This window comes from Gallinula chloropus, assembly GCF_964237585.1.
Source record: "Gallinula chloropus genome assembly, chromosome: Z".
Lineage (NCBI taxonomy): Eukaryota > Metazoa > Chordata > Aves > Gruiformes > Rallidae > Gallinula > Gallinula chloropus.
Window position 1 is genome coordinate 13,338,271 of NC_140089.1, and position 23,638 is coordinate 13,361,908.

The 23,638-nt window shown below is 39.6% G+C and overlaps 1 protein-coding gene across 1 annotated transcript; it reads left to right on the forward strand.

Moving 5' to 3' along the window:
- Positions 1 to 1,424: 1,424 nt before the first annotated feature.
- On the forward strand, positions 1,425 to 21,881 carry PTBP3 (polypyrimidine tract binding protein 3; the record flags this gene model as incomplete). The annotated part of the gene is made up of 5 exons (XM_084278355.1): positions 1,425 to 1,487; positions 3,704 to 3,856; positions 6,982 to 7,092; positions 14,353 to 14,515; positions 21,775 to 21,881. 5 exons carry the CDS (start codon positions 1,425 to 1,427, stop codon positions 21,879 to 21,881), a joined length of 597 nt encoding a protein of 198 aa, XP_084134481.1.
- Positions 21,882 to 23,638: the final 1,757 nt, after the last annotated feature.

Consider the following 23,638-nt stretch of genomic DNA (forward strand, 5'->3'; position numbering starts at 1 on the left):
GGCTGCCCAGGGAGGCGGCTGAGTCACCATCCCTGTGTGTGTTTAAAAGATGGGTAGATGAGGTCCTTAGGGATATGGTTTAGCATAGGACAGGTACAGTTGGACTTGATGATCCTAAAGGTCTTTTCCAACCTTGTGATTCTGTGATTCTTTAATCTTGGCGTTTCTTTTTTAACGTGGACCTGATGAGCTTCTTTCTTCTGCTGTCTCCAACCCCCCTGCAGTGAGCAGGGACTTCTTCACTAGATCAGGCTGATCAGTGCCTTATCAAGCCTGACCTTGAATGTCTTCAGGGATGGGGCCTCCACCACCTCTCTGGGCAACCTATTCCAGTGCCTCACCACTCTGAGTGAAGAACTTCTTCCTAATGTCTAATGTAAACCTCCCCTGCACTAGTTTAAAATTACTGCCCTTTGTCCTGTCGCTACATGCCCTTAGAAAGAGGCCCTCCCAAGCTTCCCTGTAGGCCCCTTCAGGTACTGGAAGGCCAGTATAAGATCTCCCCTGGAGCCTTCTCTTATTCAGGCTGAACAAGCTCAACACTCTCAGCCTGTCTTCACAGGAGAGATGCTCCAACCCTCTGATCATCTTTGTAGCCTCCTCTGGACCTACTCCAAGAGGTTCACGCACTTATGCTGAGGGGTCCAGAGCTGAACGCAGTGCTCCAGGTGGGGAGTGCTAGCATGTTGTCCCTCTAACCCCCATATGTCATCCCACATTTTGTCACAGACAAGCCTAGTATTATTATCCCCCTCCCCCTTCACATCTAGTTTAAGAGTTGAAATGTCTTGAAGTAACATGCCTTATTAAACAATTAATATGCATGTTAATTTTTTTAATGTGTAATACATTGCTTAGTTGTTTAATCCCTTTAGATAGTTCACATCATGAATAAACATGAAAATCCTAAAAATAATTGTGTAGAGCAGTGAGCTTGGTTAATGTAATGCACAAACTGATAGATGTTTAGTGTCCCGTTCCTACTTTTTTATTCAGCATGTGCATCTGCTACCTAGCTAATATTGCCTGGATTCAGGAATCTATTAGATTCATTAGTAGTGTGGTATTTATCTGCATTGCTCCCACGTCATAATTATTCCACCTCTTCTTTAATGACTTTATTGTACTTAGAATGTGAAATCTTTTAAGAAAACCCACAAATCAAATTAAATATCCCTGCAAACATGCACACACACACGTCCATTTTAATGCTGAGCAAATCAGTACTGAACTTTCACATGACCTTTTTCTAGTAAGAATAGAATTGGGAGTAAATGGTGTTGTGATACGTCGGTCTCTCCTGTGGAAGAAAACACTTCTGAAAACTGCTATGTATTGGTTGCAGGCACTTTTGGAAATGGCTTCTGTAGAAGCTGCTGTATCTATGTTGAACTACTGTGTTTATGTTACACCTTATATCCGCAATGAGCCTGTTTATGTTTTCTAATTACAGAGTGCTCAAGACTGATAGTCTACCTAACCAGGAGGTAGGTATAATATTCCCATTTAACGGGATAAAACTGCACAAATTGCATACTAGTTTTGACTAGGATAGGGTTAATTTTCTTCATAGTAACTTGTGATGCTTATGTAGTTTCAAAACCCATTCTGCATCTCATTTTGGATGAGCAAGGGCGTCCTGACTGAAGTCAAACATAAAAGAGAGACACAGAAAAGGTAGAAACACAGGCGACCCAGAAGGAGTATAGAGCATTACCTAAACATGCAGGGATGTGGTTTGGAAAGTCAAAGACCACATGGAGTTGGCTCTGGTGAGGAATGTGAACAGCACAAGAATGGTTCTTCAAAGTGTATCAGGAAAACTTAGGGAACAGTCCTGCTGCTGAATGGAGCAGCAGGCCCTGGTGACAGGACATGGAAAAGGATGTACTGAATGCCTTTTCAGCCATTAGTGGTTAAGACTTGCCTTTGGGAATACCAAGCAACTGAGAACAGTGGGAAAGAATTTTGTTGGGCAACTTTTAAACAAACTGAAGAAACAAAAGTCTGTGTCCCTAATGAGATGCACCTGTGAGTGCTCAAGGAACTGGCTGATGTCATTGCGATGTCACTCATACAATCTTCAAAAGGTCATGCAATTGAAGGAGTTTCCTGAGGTCTAGAAGAAATTAAATTTCTCTCCTATCTTAAAGAAGGACAGGAAGGATCCAGGAAACCACTGCATGGTCAACCTTACCTTAGTCCCTGGGAAGGTAATGGAGAAACATCCTGAAAAGCATTTCCAGTCATTCTAAGGACAAGAAGGTGATAGCCTTTGATGGTGAGATGACTGGTTTGGTGGATGAGAGGAGAGCCACTGATTAATGATTTAAATGATTCGTGATTTAATCTTAATCTCTAAACAAGAAAATACACTTTGCACGACATGATCAAAGTTTACAAACCATCATGCTGCAGTTGAAATCCATTTAGATTTTTGGATTCCTGGATTAATTGACTTCCCATTTAGATATATAAAATAGATAATATGTGTATTATTCTTAATAGGGAAAACAAATCATGTTTCAAGCAACTGGGGCAAAAAACCAGTGCTCATTTTTAATTTGTGCTGATACAGGAGTCACTGAAAACTTGCAAGTCTCTTTCCTCATCCAAGTTTGACTGGATTGCTAGCTGTGAAAGCAAATGCATAAAATAAGATTTTTTTTTTAAGCATGTAGTGTATATAAAAGCCTCAGGAGAACTACATTCATATTTGCAAATAAGACTCTGAGAAAGAGATACAAAGATTATTTTCAACTCAGTGCATGACACTTGCTTTCTTCTTCTGTAAAAGCATTGTCTACTATTTTTCTTTTTTTCAGTCATGCCTCTTGAGTTTTATTTAAATTTTAGACAGCCTAGCACAGCAGCTGAACACTTATTTACTGACTTAGTGTTTAAGCTCAGGCCTGAAGGACAGAATACTTTGCAGATTTACATGTTTCTGTAACTGGGTGAATACTTTACCATGTGCCATATTTAGTCTGTCTTCCAAGGAAACAGTGTTACTAAGACATGACTTCAAGTCCTGATGCTATATTTGGAAAGGAACATCTCTCTACAGTGCTCTCAGAGGTAGTCTGAAGACCTTCTTGAGGAAAGTCCATCAAAAACAAGTGCAGAAACTTCTGAAATCCCAGTGAGGCAGTCTGAGGAGTGAGATTTAAAGATGGTTTTTGTGATTGAGAACTTGGCTCAAAAATAAACAGACAAACACACAAATAAAGCCCAGGGTATGCATCTTGAAGTTTATCCCCAGCAAAACTTTGCTCCTGAAAAGCCTGAAGAGAATGAAATCCTAAAAAGCAGAGCGAATAGTTTTTGGTACACTGTCTTATTAGTAGTTTTAAAAAACTTTGTCATCATGCTAATTTGCTGGAAAATCTCTAGAGTGACAAAAGCTTAACGTATGAAAACAAAATTGTGGCTATATGGAATTACAAAGCAGTAACAGTTCACCTAAAAAAAGATCATAGTTCTGTGAAAGTGTGATCTGACTTCTTTTAGAGGAGATCTGAGACGGGTTATGATTTACCTATTAATATGTGCTTGAGTTGATAATCAGGTAAAGGGAATATATATATTTTAAAGTTGAATTTTTAAATGCAATTTACATGGTTTTCTTTGTAAGAGAACTTTTTTAGGTATAGAATAGTTTGTATGTAAGTTAATTGTGGTCTCTGCTGTGTCGTTATTTCAGAGAACCAAAGCTGCAATGGAAGCTGCAAGTATGATGCAATCTGTAGGCATGGCTGTTGCACAAGGTAGAACCCCAGGATTTCCTCATGGTTCTGTTCTTCGAATCACTGTGGAAAATACTGTCTACCCTATCACTTTGGAAGTTCTGTATCAGGTAATGAGGATTGCTAAAAAAAACCCAACCCTCCTTCCCCAACCTAAAAAATCCACTTAAAATATATTCCAATGTTGCCCTTGTGAACCCAGTTACTGCTGGATTGTTTTGTTATTTTTTTCTTTAAAGCACCTGTGGATCCTTAATTGTTTGAATGAGGACTGCCACTTTAAAATCATTTGTTGTAATTTAGGGATCTGGGCTGAACTCAGTTCCGCACAAAGAAATCGAAGTAAATAGAGCTTCTGAATTCATCTTTCTGTGTTGTCATTCATTTCTTCTAGTTCCTTGTTTTCTGTGGAAGCACCAACAAACTTGAGGTGCTTTTTCTGATTTATGGCCACATGATGAGATAGTGAAGTACTGATTGTTGACAACTTGTGGACCAATATTTTATCCCTTGTACTAACATTTGTAGTTTGGATTATATATTAGGGTATTATATAAACTTTTATAATTTGGTGCAAGTGATGTAATAATACACAAGTATAGTTGCTTAGACAAATGTTTTTGACTCTTCATCTACTGTTACAATGCCATTTACTTTAACTGCCTCTGAAAACCCGGAATAGTGGTGGCCTATAGCTATGAAGGATATTACCATAACTCCTGCTAGGGGTTTTGCTGTGCTGTAAGTTGTAAAGCAGTAACTTTACGAGACTATTTCTTTGTACCTGAAAGATTTGATGATAACTTTTTTCAGATATTGCAAAGGGTTTCATGCTTTTGTAATTGCTAGCAAATTTATGCAGTTTAAAACATCTCCCAGATACCAGTTTCTTGAATTAATGTGATTTAAAATAATTAGGATGTTTTCACAAGAACTTGCAATCCTGATCTACTACAGTCTTAAACAATAGTTGATTGTTATCAACACTTTGTTTTTTCTTCTATCTCTTAATATTTACTCTTTCTCTGTATCTCCCTGCCATGATACTGATTAACTAAAATATTAGTTGTCACTTGGATGTAACAGTTTGCCTGATCTAAGCTTTTGTTTGTATCTATGAGCATTGTTCACTCATTATTGATCTTCTACAAATACTATGTCAACTAGTATTGTTAGTGCCCTCAGGATAACGTGACAATGAACCTTCTGTGGCTATGGGAGCTGGGCTAGTTTAACAGTGGAAGAGAGTTTCTGGATCTAGTCTTGTAGGGGTGTATTTGTTTGTTTTTTAATTTTACTAAGCAGGCTGTAGAAGAGTAGATTCATGTTAATTTACATTAATTTGATTAATTTTTACTTCAGTGCAGCAGAACTGAAGTTAATTCAGTCTTTGAATTGCCCAATGACCCTCACTCCACTTTTGCAATAGGTCTAGAAAATTAAGAAATATTTGAAATAGGAGCTTATTTGGAGTTCTTAATAGGAGACAGTCTACCCTAATTAAGGCAACACTGTTCACCTGATAGCTATAATGTAACTTACAAGGAAAGTGTGGTGGTAAACTGAATGGAAATGAAAAGTTTCACTGTTAAGTATAGCATCATATGAAACACTGGTAGGCAAGCCGTCATCCAAACTTTAATTATCTTTTCGAAGTAATGACTGGCTGTAAAGAAACTGTTTTTTAACACCATTCACCTTAAAATACTTATTAGAAGAAACAGAGTACTCACTATTAACTTTGCAGAAACAAAATGGATATATACAATGGGGCTTACGTTTAAAACCAAACAAGAACATGTTGAATTTCAATATTTTAATATAGGTCAATTGGATCTTTTGGGTAAGCATGGAAAAACATATATTCAGAAGCTGTATTTAGGCCTTTCTTAAGGGGAAGTACTTTCTGAACAGGAAATCAATGGCTAATGTTACATCACTCTGAAAAAAGTTTCTTTTTGTCTCCTACCACAAAATGATGACTATGGTGTAAGAGCTTGTTTCTGAGATACTGAAAAGCGAGGTGCAGAGTGTTAGGAGAGTGTGTCTTGTATCCATGATTCTAGGCATAATAAACTGGCAAGAGATACTTGTTCTTACCTCTGGCCTTTCTATTTCAGGCTCATGTTTCCTCTCTCACTGTTAATTTGGGCATGGTTTTTCTGCACTTGCAGGATAACTGTATTTTTCTCCTCATTCTTTATGGCTTTGCTTTTGCATAGACATCTTCACATAGTACACACTCATTTTGAGTGTATATATATTTAATTTCAACTTTTTATAATTTGTCTTTAATGCTTGCATTTGCAATAAATCAAAGCCTTGGGTTTGTTCAGCCTGGAGAAGGCTCAGGGGAGGCCTTGTGGTAGCCTGAGGGGGCCAGTGGAAAGGCTGGGGAGGGACTATCTGTAGAGGCATGTAGTGACAGCCCAAGGGGCAGTAATTTTAAACTAGAGCAGGGGAGGTTTACATTAGACATTAGGAAGAAATTCTTCACTCTGAAAGTGGTGAGGCACTGGAACAGGTTGCCCAGAGAGGTGGTAGAGGCCCCATCCCTGAAGGCATTGAGGGTCAGGCTTGATGAAGTTCTGAGCAGCCTTATCTAGTTAAAGGTGTCCCTGCACAGGGAGGATTGAACTAGATGACCTTTAAAGGTCTCTTACAACTTAGCACGTTCTATGACTCAATTCTAAAATACCATTCAATTGCAAATTAGACTTATAGGTCTCAATCTACATCTTTGTCTTGCTTCTTTCCTTGTTTGTTTTCTAGTTTTGATGCTGGGTCTGCATAATGAATTTGTAGGACATTTACTCTAAGATCTATTTTTAGTCACTGGATTTGCAGAATTTGAAGTACACACTGCAAAGTGGATACCTTGAAAGACAGTTTGCAGTTCTCATCTCAAATGACTTATGGAATTCATTTGTCAAACCTTAACTTTGATTACCCACAATTTCTCTAGATGTTGGACAAATGTCTCCTTGGATGGGCCTCCCCTGCTCTTAGTCGAACAGCCATTGCTAAATCTTACAAAAACTTTATCCTCCTTTGCCATCTTTTCTGACCTCTTTTTATTTATTTATTTAATTGGAAAACATTCTAAGATTACTCAATTTCTTTTCAACTCTCATAAAATAAATATCTTCAGAAATTTATGTCAAATATTAAAATGCAAGTATTTAGTGTGCATGAATTTAATTATATCTGAAAGTCCATGTTTTTTCTTTCTCAGATTTTCTCTACATGTGGACCGGTCTTGAGGATTATCATCTTCACTAGGGGAAATCAGTTCCAAGCTTTGATCCAGTATGCTGATCCAGTGAGTGCATATCAGGCCAAAATGGTAAGTGTAGTGTACGCATCTTGATTTTTTTTTTTCTTTGTTTTCCCCAGGTAAATAGGGAACATCATAGATAGCTTGATCATTAACTTTATGATTTCTCACATTCTCACACTCTTGCTGCACATGAATAACTTCAACATCCCTTATTAGTTAAGAGGATAACTATCAACTCAAACATAAATATATAGCACATACCCCAAGACCTGCATGAGTCTACCAAAACAAAAATTGGCCTTGATGGTAACTGTAGTTGACCAAAAAGGTTTTGTCTTTCAAACAAACTGGAATATTTTTAATTGGGTTCAATATTAACAGTAATGTAGTTAAATGCCCAGAGCTTAAGTGAATGTTATGTGTTTTATGTGTTTGAATTTCAGTAAGCAATTTACAGCAATCAATGTTTTTACCTTAACCTCATAATTTCAAACCCACTATACCCTGATTTTAAAAATGCATATTCTCAGTAATTAAGAAAAGCTTTAGAAAATTCAGATACATTTTATGTGAGAGGTTAATCTTGGCTGGCTGTTGGATGCCAAGCTGATTTCTCTCCCCTTCCCGCACAGGACAGGGAAAGAAAATAAGGTCAAAAGCTCATGGGTCTGGGTAAGGACAGGGAGATTGCTCACTGATTACCACCACAGGTATAAAAGACTGACTTAGGGAAGACTGCCTTAATTTGTTGCCACCTGCAAATAGAGTAGGATAGTGAAGAATACCAACAAAACTAGAACTGCTTTCCCCACACCATTATTCCTCCTTCCCGTACTCCACTTCATTCCTGACCTTTCTACCTCTTTCCCCTAAGTGGTATAGGGGGATGAGGAATAATGCTTGTGGTCAGTCCGTAACACTTTATCTCTGCTAATCGTTTCTCCTCACACTGTTCCACTGCTCCAGCATGGGTCCTTCCCACAGGATACAGCCCATCACAAACTACTCCAGTGTAGGTTCTTCCCATGGGCTGCACTGGGGGGCAGCCTGCCTCACCACGGTCTTCTCCAGGGAAATCTCTGCTCTGGTGCCTGGAGCCCCTCCTCCTTCAATGACCTTGGTGTCTGCAGGGTTGTTTCTCTCACATTTTTCTCACTCCTCTCTCCCCAGCAGTCTCATTGTGTTTTTTATCCTCTGTTATCACAGAGGTGCTATAAGTGTTGATCATTGGTTCTGCTTCGGGCAGCCATGCATCTGTTTGGGAGCCAGCTGGCACTCAATCTTTTCTAGGGTGGGATAGAAGTTCCCCACTACCAAAACCTTCTCACATAGAATTAATACTTTTAATTTTTTTTTTTCAAAATAACTTTTAGGATTGAGTCATAGAATATATTAGAATCATAGAATTGTAGAGGTTGGAAGGGACCTAGAGAGATCATTGGGTCCAACACCCCTGCCAAAGCAGCTCCCTAGGACAAATCACTCAGGCATCCAGATGGGTCTTGAATATCTCCAAAGATGGAGACTCCACCACCTCCCTGGGCAGCCTGTCCCAGGGCTCTGTCACCCTCACTGGGAAAAAGTTCTTCCGCATGTTGGTGCGGAACTTCCTGTGCTCCAACTTGCAGCCATTGCCCCTTGGCCTGTCCCCACAGAGCACTGAAAAGGGGCTGGCTGATTCCCCCTGCATCCCCTGCTTCAGATAATTATAGACTTTAATTAGGTCCCCCCTTAGTCTTCTCTTCTCAAGGTTGAACAGTCCCAACTTACTTTCTTCATAGGGGAGATGCTCCAGGCCCTTAATCATCTTCGTAGCCCTCCACTGGACTCTCTCCAGGAGATCCCAGAACTGGACACAATACTCCAGGTGGGGCCTGACCAGGGCAGAGTAGAGGGGGAGGATCACCTCCTTTGACCTGCTGGCCACACTCCTCCTGATGCACCCCAGGATCCCATTGGCTCTCTTGGCCACTGAGGCACACTGCTGGCTCATGGCCAACCTGTCATCAACCAGGACCCCCAGGTCCTTCTCCACTGAGCTCTTCTCTAGCAGGTCATCCCCCAGCCTGTACTGATACAGACTGTTATTCCTCCCCAGCTGCAAGACTTTACACTTACTTTTGTTGAACCTCATCCGGATTCTCCCTGCCCAGCTCTCCAGCCTGTCCAGGTCTCCCTGAATGGCAGCACAGTGTTCCTGCGTGTCAGACACTCCTCCCAGCTCTGTATCATTGGGTACTTGCTGAGGGTGGATGCTATTCCCTCATCAGGGTTGTCAATGAAGATATTAAACAGGACTGGACCCAACACCGAGCCCTGGGGAACACCTCTAGTCACAGGCCTCCAGTCAGATTCTGCTCCACTGATCACCACCCTCTGAGCCCAGTCTGACAGCCAGTTCTCAACCCACCTCACTGTCCACTCATCTATCCCATGCTCTCTCAGCTTTGCTATCAGGATGTCATGGGAGACAGTATCAAAGGCCTTGCTGAAGTCAAGGTAGATGACATCCACTGCTCTCTCTCCATCTACCCAGCCTGTCATGAGATCGTAGAAGGTTATGAGATTGGTCAAGCATGATCTCCCCTTGGTGAATCCATGCTGACTACTCCTCATGACCTTCTTCTCTTCCAATGGCTTGGAGATGGCATCCAGATCAAGCTGTTCCATCACCTTTCCTGGGACAGAGGTGAGGCTGACTGGCCTATAGTTACTAGGTTCCTCCGTTTTGCCCTTTTTAAAGACTGGAGTGACATTGTCTATCCTCCAGTCTTCAGGCACTTCTCCTGTCCTCCAAGACCTGTTGAAGATGATAGAGAGCAGCTCAGCAATCACCTCCACCAGCTCACTCAGCACACATTGATGTAACCCATCTGGGCTCATGGATTTGTGTGCATTAATCCCTTTGAGCCACTCCTGAACCTCCCCTACCTCAACCAGAGGGAAATTCTTCGTTTCCCAAACACTCCTCCTTTCATCCAGTGTTTGTGGGTCCCAGGGGGCCTTTGAAGTGAAGACCGAAGCAAAGGCAGCATTCAGTATCTCCACCTTCTCAGCATCCCCCGTTACCAGGACACCCTCCTCATTCAGCAAGGGACCTACATTATCCCTGGTCATCCTCTTACTGTTCACATGATTTTCTCTACAACTGGATCAGTCTTCACTAGGGGCAATGAATTCCAAGCTTTGATCCAGTATGCTTCTTCCAAGCACAGGAACGATGCATCCCTTTGAGCAAGAAATTGGGAAAGAGAGGCAGAACACCTGCAAGGATGAACACGGAGCTATTAATGTATTGTAAGCCTGCTTGGAAATGAAGCTGGCAAGGGACATAAAGGATAACAAAAGGGGTTTTTTAGATACGTGAATAGTAAGAGTAAAGTCCACTCATCGAAACCTTATTTCTTCAATTAAGGGAGAAGGATGTTGTGGGGGACCATGTCAAAGGCATTGCAGACATCCTGTTAGATGATATCCATAGCTCTTCCCCTATCCACTGATGCAGTTAATCCACTGTAGAAAGCACAAGATGAACCCACACTGGCTGTCTTGAATTACCTCCCTGTCTTCCACATGCCTCATCATAGCTTCTGAAGGGTCTGTTCCAGGTCTTCCCAGGCTGACAGGTCAGCAATTCCCAGGGTCCTCCTTCTTACCCTTTTTGAAAATGTATGCCATGTTACCTTTCTTCCAGTCACCTGGGACTTCACTGACTGCAGTGACTTTTTGAATATCATGGAGAGAATCTTGGCAACTACATCAGCTAGTTCCCTCAGGACTCTGTGATGCATCTCATCAGGTCCCATGGACTTGTTCAGGCTTCTCAGGTGGTCACAAACCTTGTGTTCACTTACAGCAGGAGGGACTTTGTCCTGCAGGTCCCCTTCATGAAGTCTTTCAACTTGGGAGATGTGAGGGGAGAGGTTGACAGTGAAGACTGAGACAAAAAAGGCTGTTGAGAACCTCAGCCTTCTCCTCATGTGTTGTTACCAGTGCACCATTGTTGCTCACTGTGAGGGTATGCTTTCTTTAAGCTTCCTTTTCTGGTTGACATACCTGTAGACACCCTTCTGTTTTCTCTTGGCATCCCTTGCAAAGTTGAGCTCCAGCCACGCCTTGGCCTCCCTGATCTCATCACTACACAACTAGGCAGTGTCCCTTTACTCTTCCCAAGATACCTGCCCCTGCTCCTGCTGCCAGTGCATTACCTTCTTGCCCTGCAGTTAGACCAGCAGGTCCCCACTCAGCCATGCTGGTGTCTTCCCTTCTTATACCCAGGGATTGAGAGCTCTTGTGCTCTCTGGAAAGTGTCCTTAAAGATCCGCCTGCTCTGCTCTGCTCCCTTGTTCCTGAGAACACTTTCCCAGGGGGTCCTGCTGACTACCTGTGTGAACAACTGGAAGTTGGCTTTCCTAAAATTCAGGGCACTGACTACGTTCCTTGCCTGACAGATGAAGGCTCTGAACTGCACCAGTGTGTGATGACTGCAGCCCAGGCTGCCTCCTGTCTTGACATCCCTGATGAGCTCACTTGTATTGGGACTATCAGATCCAGTACCCAATGCCCTCAATTGGTTTCCTTATAATAGCTAAATATTTTAATTTCTAGAAAATACAGTTAATTTCCTCAGTGGGGGAGTAGTTTGATAAATATGAAAAGCTGAGACTTCAAAGATTGTTGTAGAAGGAGCAGCAGCAGTGTTCCTGATTATAATACCTGAACTGTGAAGTAAAAAATGAAGACAGAAGATAAAACACTTCAAAGACAGAAAGGGCACATGGAAGACAGGGAGATGATTTGAGACAGACAGCATGACTTTACTAGGGGCAAGTCCTGTCTGACCAATCTAGTGGCTTTCTACAATGGAGTAACTGCATCAGTGGCCAAGGGAATTGCTAAAAGAAAAATGGATGCCATCTATCTGGGTTTCTGTAAGGTCTTTGACACAGTCCTCCACAACATCCTTCTCTCTCAGTTGGAGAGATAGGGATTTGATGGGTGATGTGTTCAGTAGATAAGGAATTGGCTGGATGGTTGCACCCAGAGGGTGGTGGTCAATGGCTTCAAGTCCAGATGGAAGATGGTGACAAGTGGAGTTCTTCAAGGATCTATGCTGGGACCAGTGCTGTTTAATATCTTTATTAGTGGGATTGAGGGCACCCTCAGCAAGTTTGCTGATGACACCAAGCTGAGTGGTGAAGTTAGTGTGCCACAGGGATGGGACACCATTCAGAGGGACCTGGGCAGCCTGGAGAAGTGGGCTTAGGTGAACTTCATGAGGTTCAACAGAGACAAGTGCAGAGTCCTGCACTTGGGTCAGGACAATCCCTGTAATCCATAGAGGTTAGGAGATGATGTGCTGAAAAGCAGCCCTGACGAAAAGGACTTGGGAGTACTTCTGGATGAGAAGCTGAACCAATGTGCATCTGTGACCCAGAAGGCCAATCGCATCCTGGGCTGCATCAAAAGAGAGGTGATTCTGCTCTGCTCTGCTCTGCTCTGGTGAGACCCTATCTGGAATACTGTGTCCAGCTTTGGAGCCCTCAATACAAGAAGGACATGGACCTGTTGGAGTGTGTCCAGAGGAGGGCCACAAAAGTAATCAAAGGGCTGCAGCACCTCTCCTATGAAGACAGGCTGAGAGAGTTGGGCTTGTTCAGCTTGGAGAAGAGAAGGCTCCGGAGGGACCTTATAGTGGCCTTCCAGTACCTGAAAGGTGCCAATAAGAAGGCTGGGAAAGAACTGTTCCTAAGGGCAAGGTGCAATAGGACAAGGATTGATGGTTTTAAACCAGGAAAGGGGAGATTTAGGTTGGGTATTAGGGAAACGTTCTTCAGTATGAGGGTCATAGATCACTAGTGCAGGTTGCCCAGAGAGGCAGTGGAGGCCCCAAACCTGGAGATATTCAATGTCAGGCTTGATGGGGCTCTGAGCTACCTGTTCTAATGAAGACATCCCTGCTTACTGCAGGGGGGTTGGACTAGATGACCTCTAAAGGTCCTTTCCAGTCTTACACATTCTATGATTCTATTACTTGAAAAAAAGCTTTTCACTTTATCCTATGTGGTTGTCTCAGTACTACTAATTAAAAGTAATAGATTTGAAAGTTCCCATAGAAGTTATATATGATAGATTCTGCTGTTATTAGGCCTTTTCCACCCCCCAAAAAATTAGATTAAAACTTGAAGAAATGGAACCCTTGCCCCTACTTTTGTTACTGAAGTTGACTTTGTTTTCAGCTTCAAAATTAAAAGCACAGAATATTTGTCTATTGCTACTTGCACTTTAGTCCAGTAAGTAAATTCTCTCTATGTTTTAGACATTAAGTATACATTGGAAATTAGTAAATGTAGTTGGATTATAGTCTGTTTGTTAGCAGTAGCACCAATTTTTTAAAGAACAGTATTAATTTTCAAGGATAACTTATTAAATATTTCACAGAAATTATAATTTCAGTCTAGATTGTGTTAATTTTCCCTTCATCTATCATGATTCTTGTATGATTGGTAGAGACAGAAAATACTATTTCAGCAATCTTTCTGAGCATAGCTTTTCTTAAAAAGATATATTTTATGGAATCGTACAGGTTGGAAATTACCTTTAAGGTAAGTCCATCTGTTAACCTAACACTGCAAAATCCACCACTAACCATGTCCCTAAGCAACATGTCTTTTCAATACCTCCAGTGATGGTGTCTGCACCACTTCCCTGGGCAGCCTGTTCCAGTGCTTTATAATACTCTGCTAACATCCTATCTAAATCTCCCCTGGTGCAACTTGAGGCCACTTCCTCTTGTTCTATCACTTGTTATTTGGTAGAAGAGACCAAGACCCACCTGACTACAGCCTCCTTTTAGGTAGTTGAAGAGATCATTCAGGTTTCCCCTCAGCCTCCTTTTCACCAGGCTCCTGTTCTGTCAGCCACTCCTCACAGGACTTGTTTTCTAGACTCCTCACCAGGGACATTCCATACAATGAAAATCTCCAACGTACTATCAATATTGTGCATAATGCGTGTTGAGTGTGAGACAAGTAGGACTAGAAGCACAGCTAGAAAGACAAGTCATCCTTAAAGCTATGTTATGCCCATTGGTACAAGGTGACATAATACTTACGAAGTAAGGAACTAGACTGGTGCCTACACAAGATGTTTATGTAAGGATATTGGAAGTATAGTTGTCTACTTGGTGTTTCAAAGCAGTGCTTTAAAACAGAAGATGAATTTCCATTTGGATACAACAATTGCTCTGTGAATATAAAATAAACTTACAGTGGTAGCAGCCATGGTATGTTTTTTGCTCTAAAACCACATTTTTTTTTTCTTCAGACCCTGGATGGCCGCTGTATCTACCCTACGTGCTGCGTTATTCGTATTGATTTCTCCAGGCTAAATGACCTCAAGGTGAAGTACAACAATGACAAAAGTAGAGACTTCACTCGCTCTGACCTTCCTTCTGGCATTGACCAGCCACTGCCACAGCATCCCTCTGGTAAGAAACCTTCATCTTCAGTGATAAATGCACAAGAAGGTCATCATGCTTTTTATGTTGCGTCTATGCTCTGGCTTCATAACAGCTTCATAGAAGGGTACATTTTCCATACATTTCAGTTATTTAGGTCTGGGAAAGATTTTATGGAAAGCAGAAAGTCTTATGAAAGATAAATGAGTATCTGAAACTACAGCATGCTCTTGTGCAAATTCAAAGTGTTGTCAAAAAGCTACATTTATAATATGCTGTGAAATTATACTATTGGCCCTGGCACTATAATAAATGCTACATGTCAGAATGGTCAATGGCTGTTATCCCACATTGAAATTAGATGCTTAGAGCTTTTAGCAAATAAGTGTTGTAAGGGTGTTAGCTTTTATTGTTGATATTTTAGAATAACTCCCTGATCTAACAAACAAAACCTAAGAAACTTAGAAATACTGTGCTTATTTATGTGTGTTTTATAGTTACTGTCTAAAAGATAAAACTCCAGAAATTTTCTTAAGTTTTAGAAGTCACTTCCCTGGCATAGACAGTGTCTGCTGGAAGCCACTCTGGAGAAGCCCTGGCATAAATAGTTCATGTGTGCTCATTTAATCAACTTTGGTAATAATGCAGATAATCAAATAGATTAATCTGGTGACCTCGCAGAAGTACTCACAATACAATTTGAGCAGTTTTAGGTATTTTTCTGTAATGACAACTATCAGCAGTAATACACAGCTAAAACTGTCTTAGCTCTTGAATGGGTATCTAAGTACTGTCCAGTTGGTTAGAACAGTAGCAAAGGCTGTAGAAAAACTCCCTTTTTCCCTTTAGTTTTCTGTGATAACTAGAGCATGTACTGGGTTTGGGTTTTTTGACAGTTGGCTTTGGTAGCTTGGTGTAAGAGAGTGAGTTGCACTCAGTAATTTCTTCATTGTCCCGTTTACAAGCAGGCATTAGATCTTTATGTAATATACAACCTTTTTTTTTTTTGAGGATTTGCCATACAGCATTGTGGAAATTGCTGCTATACATCTGGTATGTTATGAGTAATTAGACTTCTGCAATTTGAACTGTCAGTGAAAGGAGAAAGTAGAGAGTAGATGAAGGACAAACCTGCTTGTAGGGCAGAGATAACATTGTATGCATGCTTTTGGAGGCTAACATTTGAAAGCTTCCCTTTTTCCTTCCCTCTCTCATTATTCTAAGTTTTCATTGCTAGCAATCTCATTTTCAGTCTGAACATTTTACTGTAAGTACAGCAGAGGTGCTGATGTAAAGAAGGGTCTGGTGCCTGTATCAAAATCTGTTTGTAGTGCAGTCACAGTGAAGCAGTTGCTCAGATATTTTTCTATAAAAAATATGTAGACTGAGATAAAGCATGCATCTAGCCTTTCTTTCAGTGGTACCAACATGCATATGTTTTAATAGGCATGCTCTGATAGTTGCCTGACATAGTGAGAAGATGTTGGGAGTCATATCAGCACTTCCTATGTTGTTACTAGTGGGCGTAGTTTTGATGGAGAATCACAAGATGAAGCAGGTAGATATCAGAATAGTACAACTGCTTTTTCTGTAGACTTGGAGTTGTCTTAATAGCAAAACTTTTTTTTTTCCTGGTCTTTGGTGGAGAAGATACTACAGTACTCACAAGCAGATTCTGTGAATGTTTGAGTTCTCTCACCCAGTGAGCAGAAGCAGAGATAAATGAATTAGCTCGCTTTGAAAGCCAGCTGCTAGCCACGAAAAAAATATTACCGATTAAAAAAAATGCAGCAGAGACTTCCAGATCTTGCTGCTTTAGCTCAGTTTGACAATTTTTACAAGCTTGATTTTGATATCAGTGTACAACATGCAGGTCTCATTTTGCAGAATAAAAGCACTATATCCATTTCTTCGTTAATGTTTCCATCACTGTTCTTTGATTGTGTCAGTATAATGCACAAATCCATGTATTTCAAGAACAAAATTACTTCCTTTGCTGTGATAAATTTATTCAGTTGCTTGTATGAAAGACACTTTGTTGCCACAGATAAGATGAGGTATAGTGTGATGCAGAATTTATGAATACTTGATCCGTGGTGTCTGTTTCAATTTTTCCTTTTGTAATTGATAACTAATACTTCTTATGGTATTGTATCATCCCCGTCAATAACCCTTTATGAATGGAGCTATTTTAGTCAGTGATGGAGTAGTAAAACAGACATACTGTCAGGTTTGCAGACTATGTGTTGCTGATTATGCCAGTCCTCTTTAAAAAAACCTAGTGTGCTAACATGAAAGAATGACTTCCTCTCAGAACACCAATCTGTGTGCTGACCTGGGTAGCACTGAACTCCACAGCTGTGTGAAAATCACTGAACTATCTTCCAGGCCAGGACTCTTTGTATGTTGCTAATCCAGATTGGGTTAATGATTGTGATTGGCAGGGCAACCATAAAAAACATTTGTTATCTATAAAGTAAGGCAAGCTGGGAAAGTTCATCTCCCTAAAAACCAAAATAGGTATACTTAGTGATTCTCAATAGCTAGTAAAATGCAGAACTTTAGATTCACTGTAGTTGTTTGTATTATTTAATCCATACCATAGTGGTTTTGGAAATGTCTAGGAAGTAGTTGTATCTTGTCATTGCAAAAATGTCTTTGAATGTTTTTACTTCTAGAAAATGCCTAGAATGCATTTCCATTGTGTGACTAAAAACTGCTGAACATTGCATTACAGATGTTTTAACTTTTTTTATCAGTACTGATCTGTGCTGTGCTTTCCTATTGAAAGTTCTCTAAATAACATCTTGCCATGAGTTCATTTTAGAGAGCGACGTTGAGGCTCATTAGAATACTTGCCTTCAGAGGTGGCTGAAAAAGGCCTTTGTAAAATTCAGAATCTTGGGTTTCAATGTGAGTTTTTAACCTTGAACGTTTTATTAAAGATGTAATTCATGGACTGAAGGTAGATTCTCATTGATGTTTTCTAGATATTTTAAAATCTGTTTTAATTAGATGTGTCTGCTCTCTCTAGGCAACCAAAATACCTTCTATCCATGGTATGCAGGAGCCCCTGGGTATGTCCCAACATTTGGATTTGTCCAAGGAACTGGTAAATTTCTATTTTCTAAAAAATGTGGTGTTTGCATCTGGGACTAGTGGTCTATCAGAATACACGTGTTTAGAGCAAATTCTTTTCAAATACAGCAGTCAGAACACAATGCTAATTTGAGTCATTCTGATTCTCTTTCTCATATTATTCAGTAAATTTAATTTCTGTAATAAAAACCACATGCTGATGTAGCTTATCACTTAAGTCCAGAAATTAAATGACATGATAAACTTTTACCTTCAGAAGAAGAAACTCCAAGGCTCTGTTTCTCTAGGATTTGTAAGACTTCAATGATGTTCATATCTAAAGCAGGAGGTCTCCTCTTTTCTGGCTATAAAATGAGAAGTAAATAGTCTTCTAGACTCAGTGATCTTTTACTTTCCAGAATGGGATAAAGTTCTGTCCAAGTTATTTTCTTCTTTCTCGGGCTGCATTTTAAGTCTCTTTTTGTTTGGGTCTGTTGGTGTAGCTGAGTATTTGTAGAGCTTGTGTTTCCCACTTTGCTGTCAGATACTAGGAATAACTAAATTCTTTAAAAGCATTTTTCAAATTGAATACTGATTATTTTGCCAAATGCTTTTGTATTCTAAAATGTCTTTTCCATTTTACGGTGTCAAGTAATGCTATTAATATCCTTCAAGGTATTCCAGCTCCACCTGTTGATACAGTACCTACTTACCCTGCAGTCACCATGCCTGGATTACCTAGACAGATGATTGTTCCTAGTGATACTAGTGTTTCAAGTCCTGTTTTGCTCATCACAAACCTCAACTCTGAAGTAAGTTCAATTGATGGAACCATTGTGAGTAACAACTTGTACCAACTGCCAGAATATTTCTTGCAAATTGACATTAACTGAAGGAATAAGAGAGGAAATGTCTATGCTGATAAAATAAAACCCAGGACAGCTCTATTCTTGCCTGGGAAAGTTTACAATAGTGATGAGGTTTAAAACCTTCAGACAGAAGTGAAAAGCTTCCTAACACAATTTACTTTAGGAATCCTATGTTAGCAGTGTAGCTAGTAATTACAGAAAAATCTATGGTTAGATGTGATAAATATATGAAGAGGGAAACAACATCCATTGTGACTAAACATACTGGTATCTTTGTTAATATGATTCATCTGTGTGCTACTTTATCATTACAGAAGCCAAATAATTTTTAATTTTAGTATTTGAATTATTTCAGTTTAGTACCATCAGCAGCATCAGTGGTACAGTGGTGAGCATAGCTGCCTTCCAAGCAGGTCACCCAGGTTCCATTTCCAGCCAACACAAGTAGACCTTTTTTTTTTTTTCTGATCACCACTGTGGGTGAGATCATCAAAGGTCTTAAGGTTGTAGACAGCCTGGGCTGCAGTGACCATGCCCTGGTTGAGTTTGCAGTCTCAAGGAATGTGGGCCTGGCAAAGAGTGGCATCAGGACCCTGAACTACAGGAGAGCAAAGGATGTGGAGAAGGCTGAGGCACTGAATGAGTTCTTTGCCTTAGTCTTCTATGGCAGCCAGGATTCTCATAATTCTCAAGTCCCAGAACCTTGCAACCCTGGACCTCTAGTTGGGAAGTGGGGGACTAAATCTTCCCCCCCGAAACTGTAAGGAGAGGAAGAACACAGGTCCATTTTGCTCTGGACATCATACACTTTCAGTTTTCATAGTACCATACAGATTCTTTTTTTCATTTTTCCCGTGTTAATAAAATTGCCAAGGAAAACTTGGATAGTTATCTTTATACTAGACGCAACATAGAATGTTCTATAAGCTTACTCCTGTTTCTCAAATATTACACATTGATCTGTGTTTAATTAAAAGCAGTGTATATCTCTTAAAAAAAACCCTTAAATATGAAGTTTTACCAAGGCCATGACTTAAAATAAAGTTCTACTTGACTGTTGATAAGCAGTTCTACTATAACAATGTAGAATTCTTGTTGGTTTTACACTCATTAGATTCACTTAACCATAAAACTGATAACTTCCACTTTGTCAATAACTCCTAATTTTATCTTCACATTAGATTTAAAAATCTGTTGACTGGTTCTGTTAATATTTAGTAATTGTGTTTACATTTTTGTACTAATAGCTGAGTTCCGTAGTAAGTATCATAAGAAACAGATGCAGATTAGGACTCTAAGAGAAGTCAATTTTTCTTTCATTTGTCAGTATATTTTATCAGTTAATTTCTGATTATTGCTGTGGGTATGTTTTCTGCAGCTGATTATTCAAGATGATTCTCTGAGTCTTGAAATTGTATGTCTTTTTAAAAATAATCGCATGTGTAGCATAGGTCAAAGCTACTTTTAGGACGTGGCTGTTTTACATAATTCTAATCACATCTAACAATTTGTCATGTAGCATTTGTGCTGCAGTGCATCATACAATGTAAATGCATTAATGCTCAACTTACTGGTTTTTTCCTTTTAAGAATGTAGAACAACATTAATTGTGGAAAATGTAAATTGTTGTAAATACATTTCTTGGCAGCTGTGTAACACTTGTTCTTCCGTAGCGGTTGCCTGAGCCCTGTCACTTCTGTTTCTGTGTTTAGAAAAATATGGTTAATGATACTTCAAGTTATATTTCACCCATGCTGCAGGGTTTCAGGTGCCTTTGAACATTCCTTCGTGAGTTAGCTCAATTTGTCTTCCAAAACACATTTTTTGGTAGAGACATTGCAGTCTCATTTGGTTAAAAAATGTCTTCAAATAAACTCTATGCTGAAAGAAAACATTTGGGCAGGGAGGATAAAGTCTAGATGCATTTAAATTTTACATTGATAGTAATTGTTCCTTATGGCCAACTGTTGATGTTAAAAGGGTGCAGGCTTACACTTAGGCTGTAGAATCTGCTGGTTTGAAATAATTTAGGTATGCTTGGCACACATTTCAAATGCTGGGAGTTGAGAAGCTGTAAGGCAACAGCATGTGAGTGGTCCTTCTGATACCCGGGTACTTGAAGTACTAATTACTGGAAAAATGTCTGCATTAGTTGGACAAAATCTGGCTGCATTAGAATGTCAATGTCATGGCCACAGACAGAGGGACAAAACTGAATATGAAGAAAATGTAGTTTGAAGCAACTACTTTTAGTTTTATAGGTGTTGCCTGCTGTTTAGAAAATACAAACAAGTTCCTGAATGCTCTTTTCTGTTTCTTAGTTTAGCAAATGGCTTTCAGTTTTCAGGGAATGAACTGCTAGCTTGGAAAGAGTAAATTCAAACAATTAAGCCAGTTAATGTATTAATAACTTCTTTGGAATGACTGTCTTTGAGTCTTGAGTGATGAAAATGCTTGAGCTGAAGTGTTAGCTTGTTGAAATATTTTATATGTGCATAGCAAATATATATCAATGTGACTGCTATGCACTGTGGTTATTGCAGGGAATGGCTTTTGGAGAGACAGGTTTATGTATTAATGTGCAGTATTTCTTCTGTTGTTTATTTACTGTGTAGTTATTGAAAGGATTTCTTAAAAATAATATGTTTATTTTACCATTTAAACAGGTCATCACACCATATGGACTTTTCATCCTGTTTGGTAAGATACATCAAATATACCTTGAGAAACCCCAGCGCCAGCATTCTTTTTAATTATCTCACACATGCTGGATAAATGCAAGCTCCATTGTTCTGTCCTTGTCTGAAAAACACAGAAGGGAATGTACTGGGTTTTAAATGACAGTGATTTGAGTCAGTAGTTGTAGATCACAGGTACCAAAGAGGAAAAATTATTACAGTGGCAGAAAATATTCAGTGTGGGGTCTGATTTGCTTACTACAAAGAATGGGAAAACAAAGTAAGATTAAAAAGCAACAATTGCATCAGAGCAAATAGAGTTCACAGTTGGCACATACTTCAGTTGCAGAGGACAAGGTTTGTTGGCACAGTAGTACTTTAACATACCTCCTTAAGAGGACTTAACACTGTTGCACTATTTAAAAGTTGAACATAAGCATGCTTTATTTTGGTGTAAGATCCTTGGGGTTTTTTCCTCCATTTATGAACCTCAGAAAGTAATACACAAACTTAAAAGTTCTCCTCCTTCATACCAATACTCTAACCAGGCCGCTTGATGAGGTGATTATTCTTGGTAACACTAATGTTAGTCAAAAGAAGCAGACTTGCCCTTGTGTTGTTTCTAGTAATGCCCTGAACAAACTTCCTTTCTGGATTTCCACAGGTGTGTATGGTGATGTGCTTCGTGTGAAGATTCTGTATAAGAACAAAGAACGTGCCTTGATTCAGATGGCAGATGCTACCCAGGCTCTAATAGGTACTGATTTCTAAGGCACAGTTATGCATGAGTGTGAATGTGATGTAGGAACTTGCCACTGTCAGTGACAAGCATAAACAAATTAAATCCATCATAGTGATGCTTTACTGCGTACAAACCTTTACTTATAGATGCTGACAATGATCTGTTTGCTTTCATGTAAATAGATCATGTAAACAAATTATTTTCCTATTGTGGTTTAAAACAATAATCCTGTGTATCTCAATCTAGTAAACGTTAGGATTAAAACATCATGCCATTTTCCTGTACTTCATCTTATATCCAGCTACTTAAGAAAAAGCAACTGCTCTTTATTGAAACAGTGTTTTGTATTTTTGCTCATGTAGACTGGTGGTTACATTATATCCTTATACTTACTTTAAATATAATGTTAGACCTAGACATGGAAGTTGCAGTTTAAATGTAGAATGTGAAATCTAACACTGAAGAGAAGACAGTATTCAAAGAATTCTTTTTTCTTTCCCCTCCCCCCCCCCGCACCCCCCCCCCCCCCCCCCTCATTCCTGGTCAAATTATATTTCTACTGGTTAGCAAAGTACTACTTGAACGGACAGAGGATTTATGGACGGATCCTCCATGCTACTTATTCAAAGTACCATGTAATTGCACTTCCCCGTGAGGGAGGGGATGCCCAAGGTCTGACAAAGGATTATAGCCATAGCCCTTTGCATCGCTTTAAGTCGTTTTGCCCCAGGGACTTCCAAAATTTCTTTCTTCCATCGGCCACCCTGCATCTCTGCAACATCCCGTGAGTATCTCTAAGAGTATCTCTATTAGGCGATGTTCTCCAGTTACAAAGTCTGACATACGCTACATTTCCACGGTCTTCTAAGGTTCCCTGGGTAATAAACAATAAGTGAATCCTTTCACTGTCCTTTTTATTGTTAGCAATGAGGTCAGCCAGTTGAAGACTGCCCCTTTATGCATTTTAATATAGTTTAGGTTTTATTGAGAAATGCACTTTTGGAGTTTTAGATATTAATCCGGTGTTACAAGTTTTTGCACAGATTAAAAACATGGGGTTTTAGATAATGTACTGGAGTTCCATTACTTCAAAAGAATCACTGGCATCATTATTTAATGTAGATACAGGTTTTAATCATTCTAACACTTTTTAAAAAACAGCTTCTACAGAATTCAGACCTCTTCTGTGGAAGGGTATTTGTTCTTAAAAAATGTATTAAGAACCATGTTCTTTAAAACTGAAACAACATTTTTTCTTAGCTGTTGTCAATAGTGTGAGGAGTGACAGCCAAACCTAAGTTTTTACAGGCTTCTTATGTTCAGCAGCTGTGCAGGGAGGGAAAAGGGAAAACTCTAATTTTATCCAAATAAGGAAAAAATAAAAAGACAGAGTAAAATACAAAACTTTAAATATTGAAAATATTTGAAGTGCAGTAGCAGTAATTGCAAGATGAAATGTATTTCTGAAGGTAACATTTCAGATCTAGCGTGATTTTTGTGTAGTCTGAATTTAACTGAGGAAGGAACAGGGAAGGATGAAAACAGTATCTAAACACACTGATGATAAATATTGGTGTCAAAACCAAGATGTCTGGGATAAATGCTTGACATGGCTTGAGTCGTTTGAGATTAGCTTTTGCTGTTAATATTTAATGTAGAAGCTAGAACTGTGATTTTGCTACTATACAGAACTCTGTACTCTTTTACAACTTAAGTGGGTTTTGTTTGGTTTTAAATAGGTCTTCTGTTACTGCTGATGAGCTGAAGAAACTTTTTGTAAGTGTTG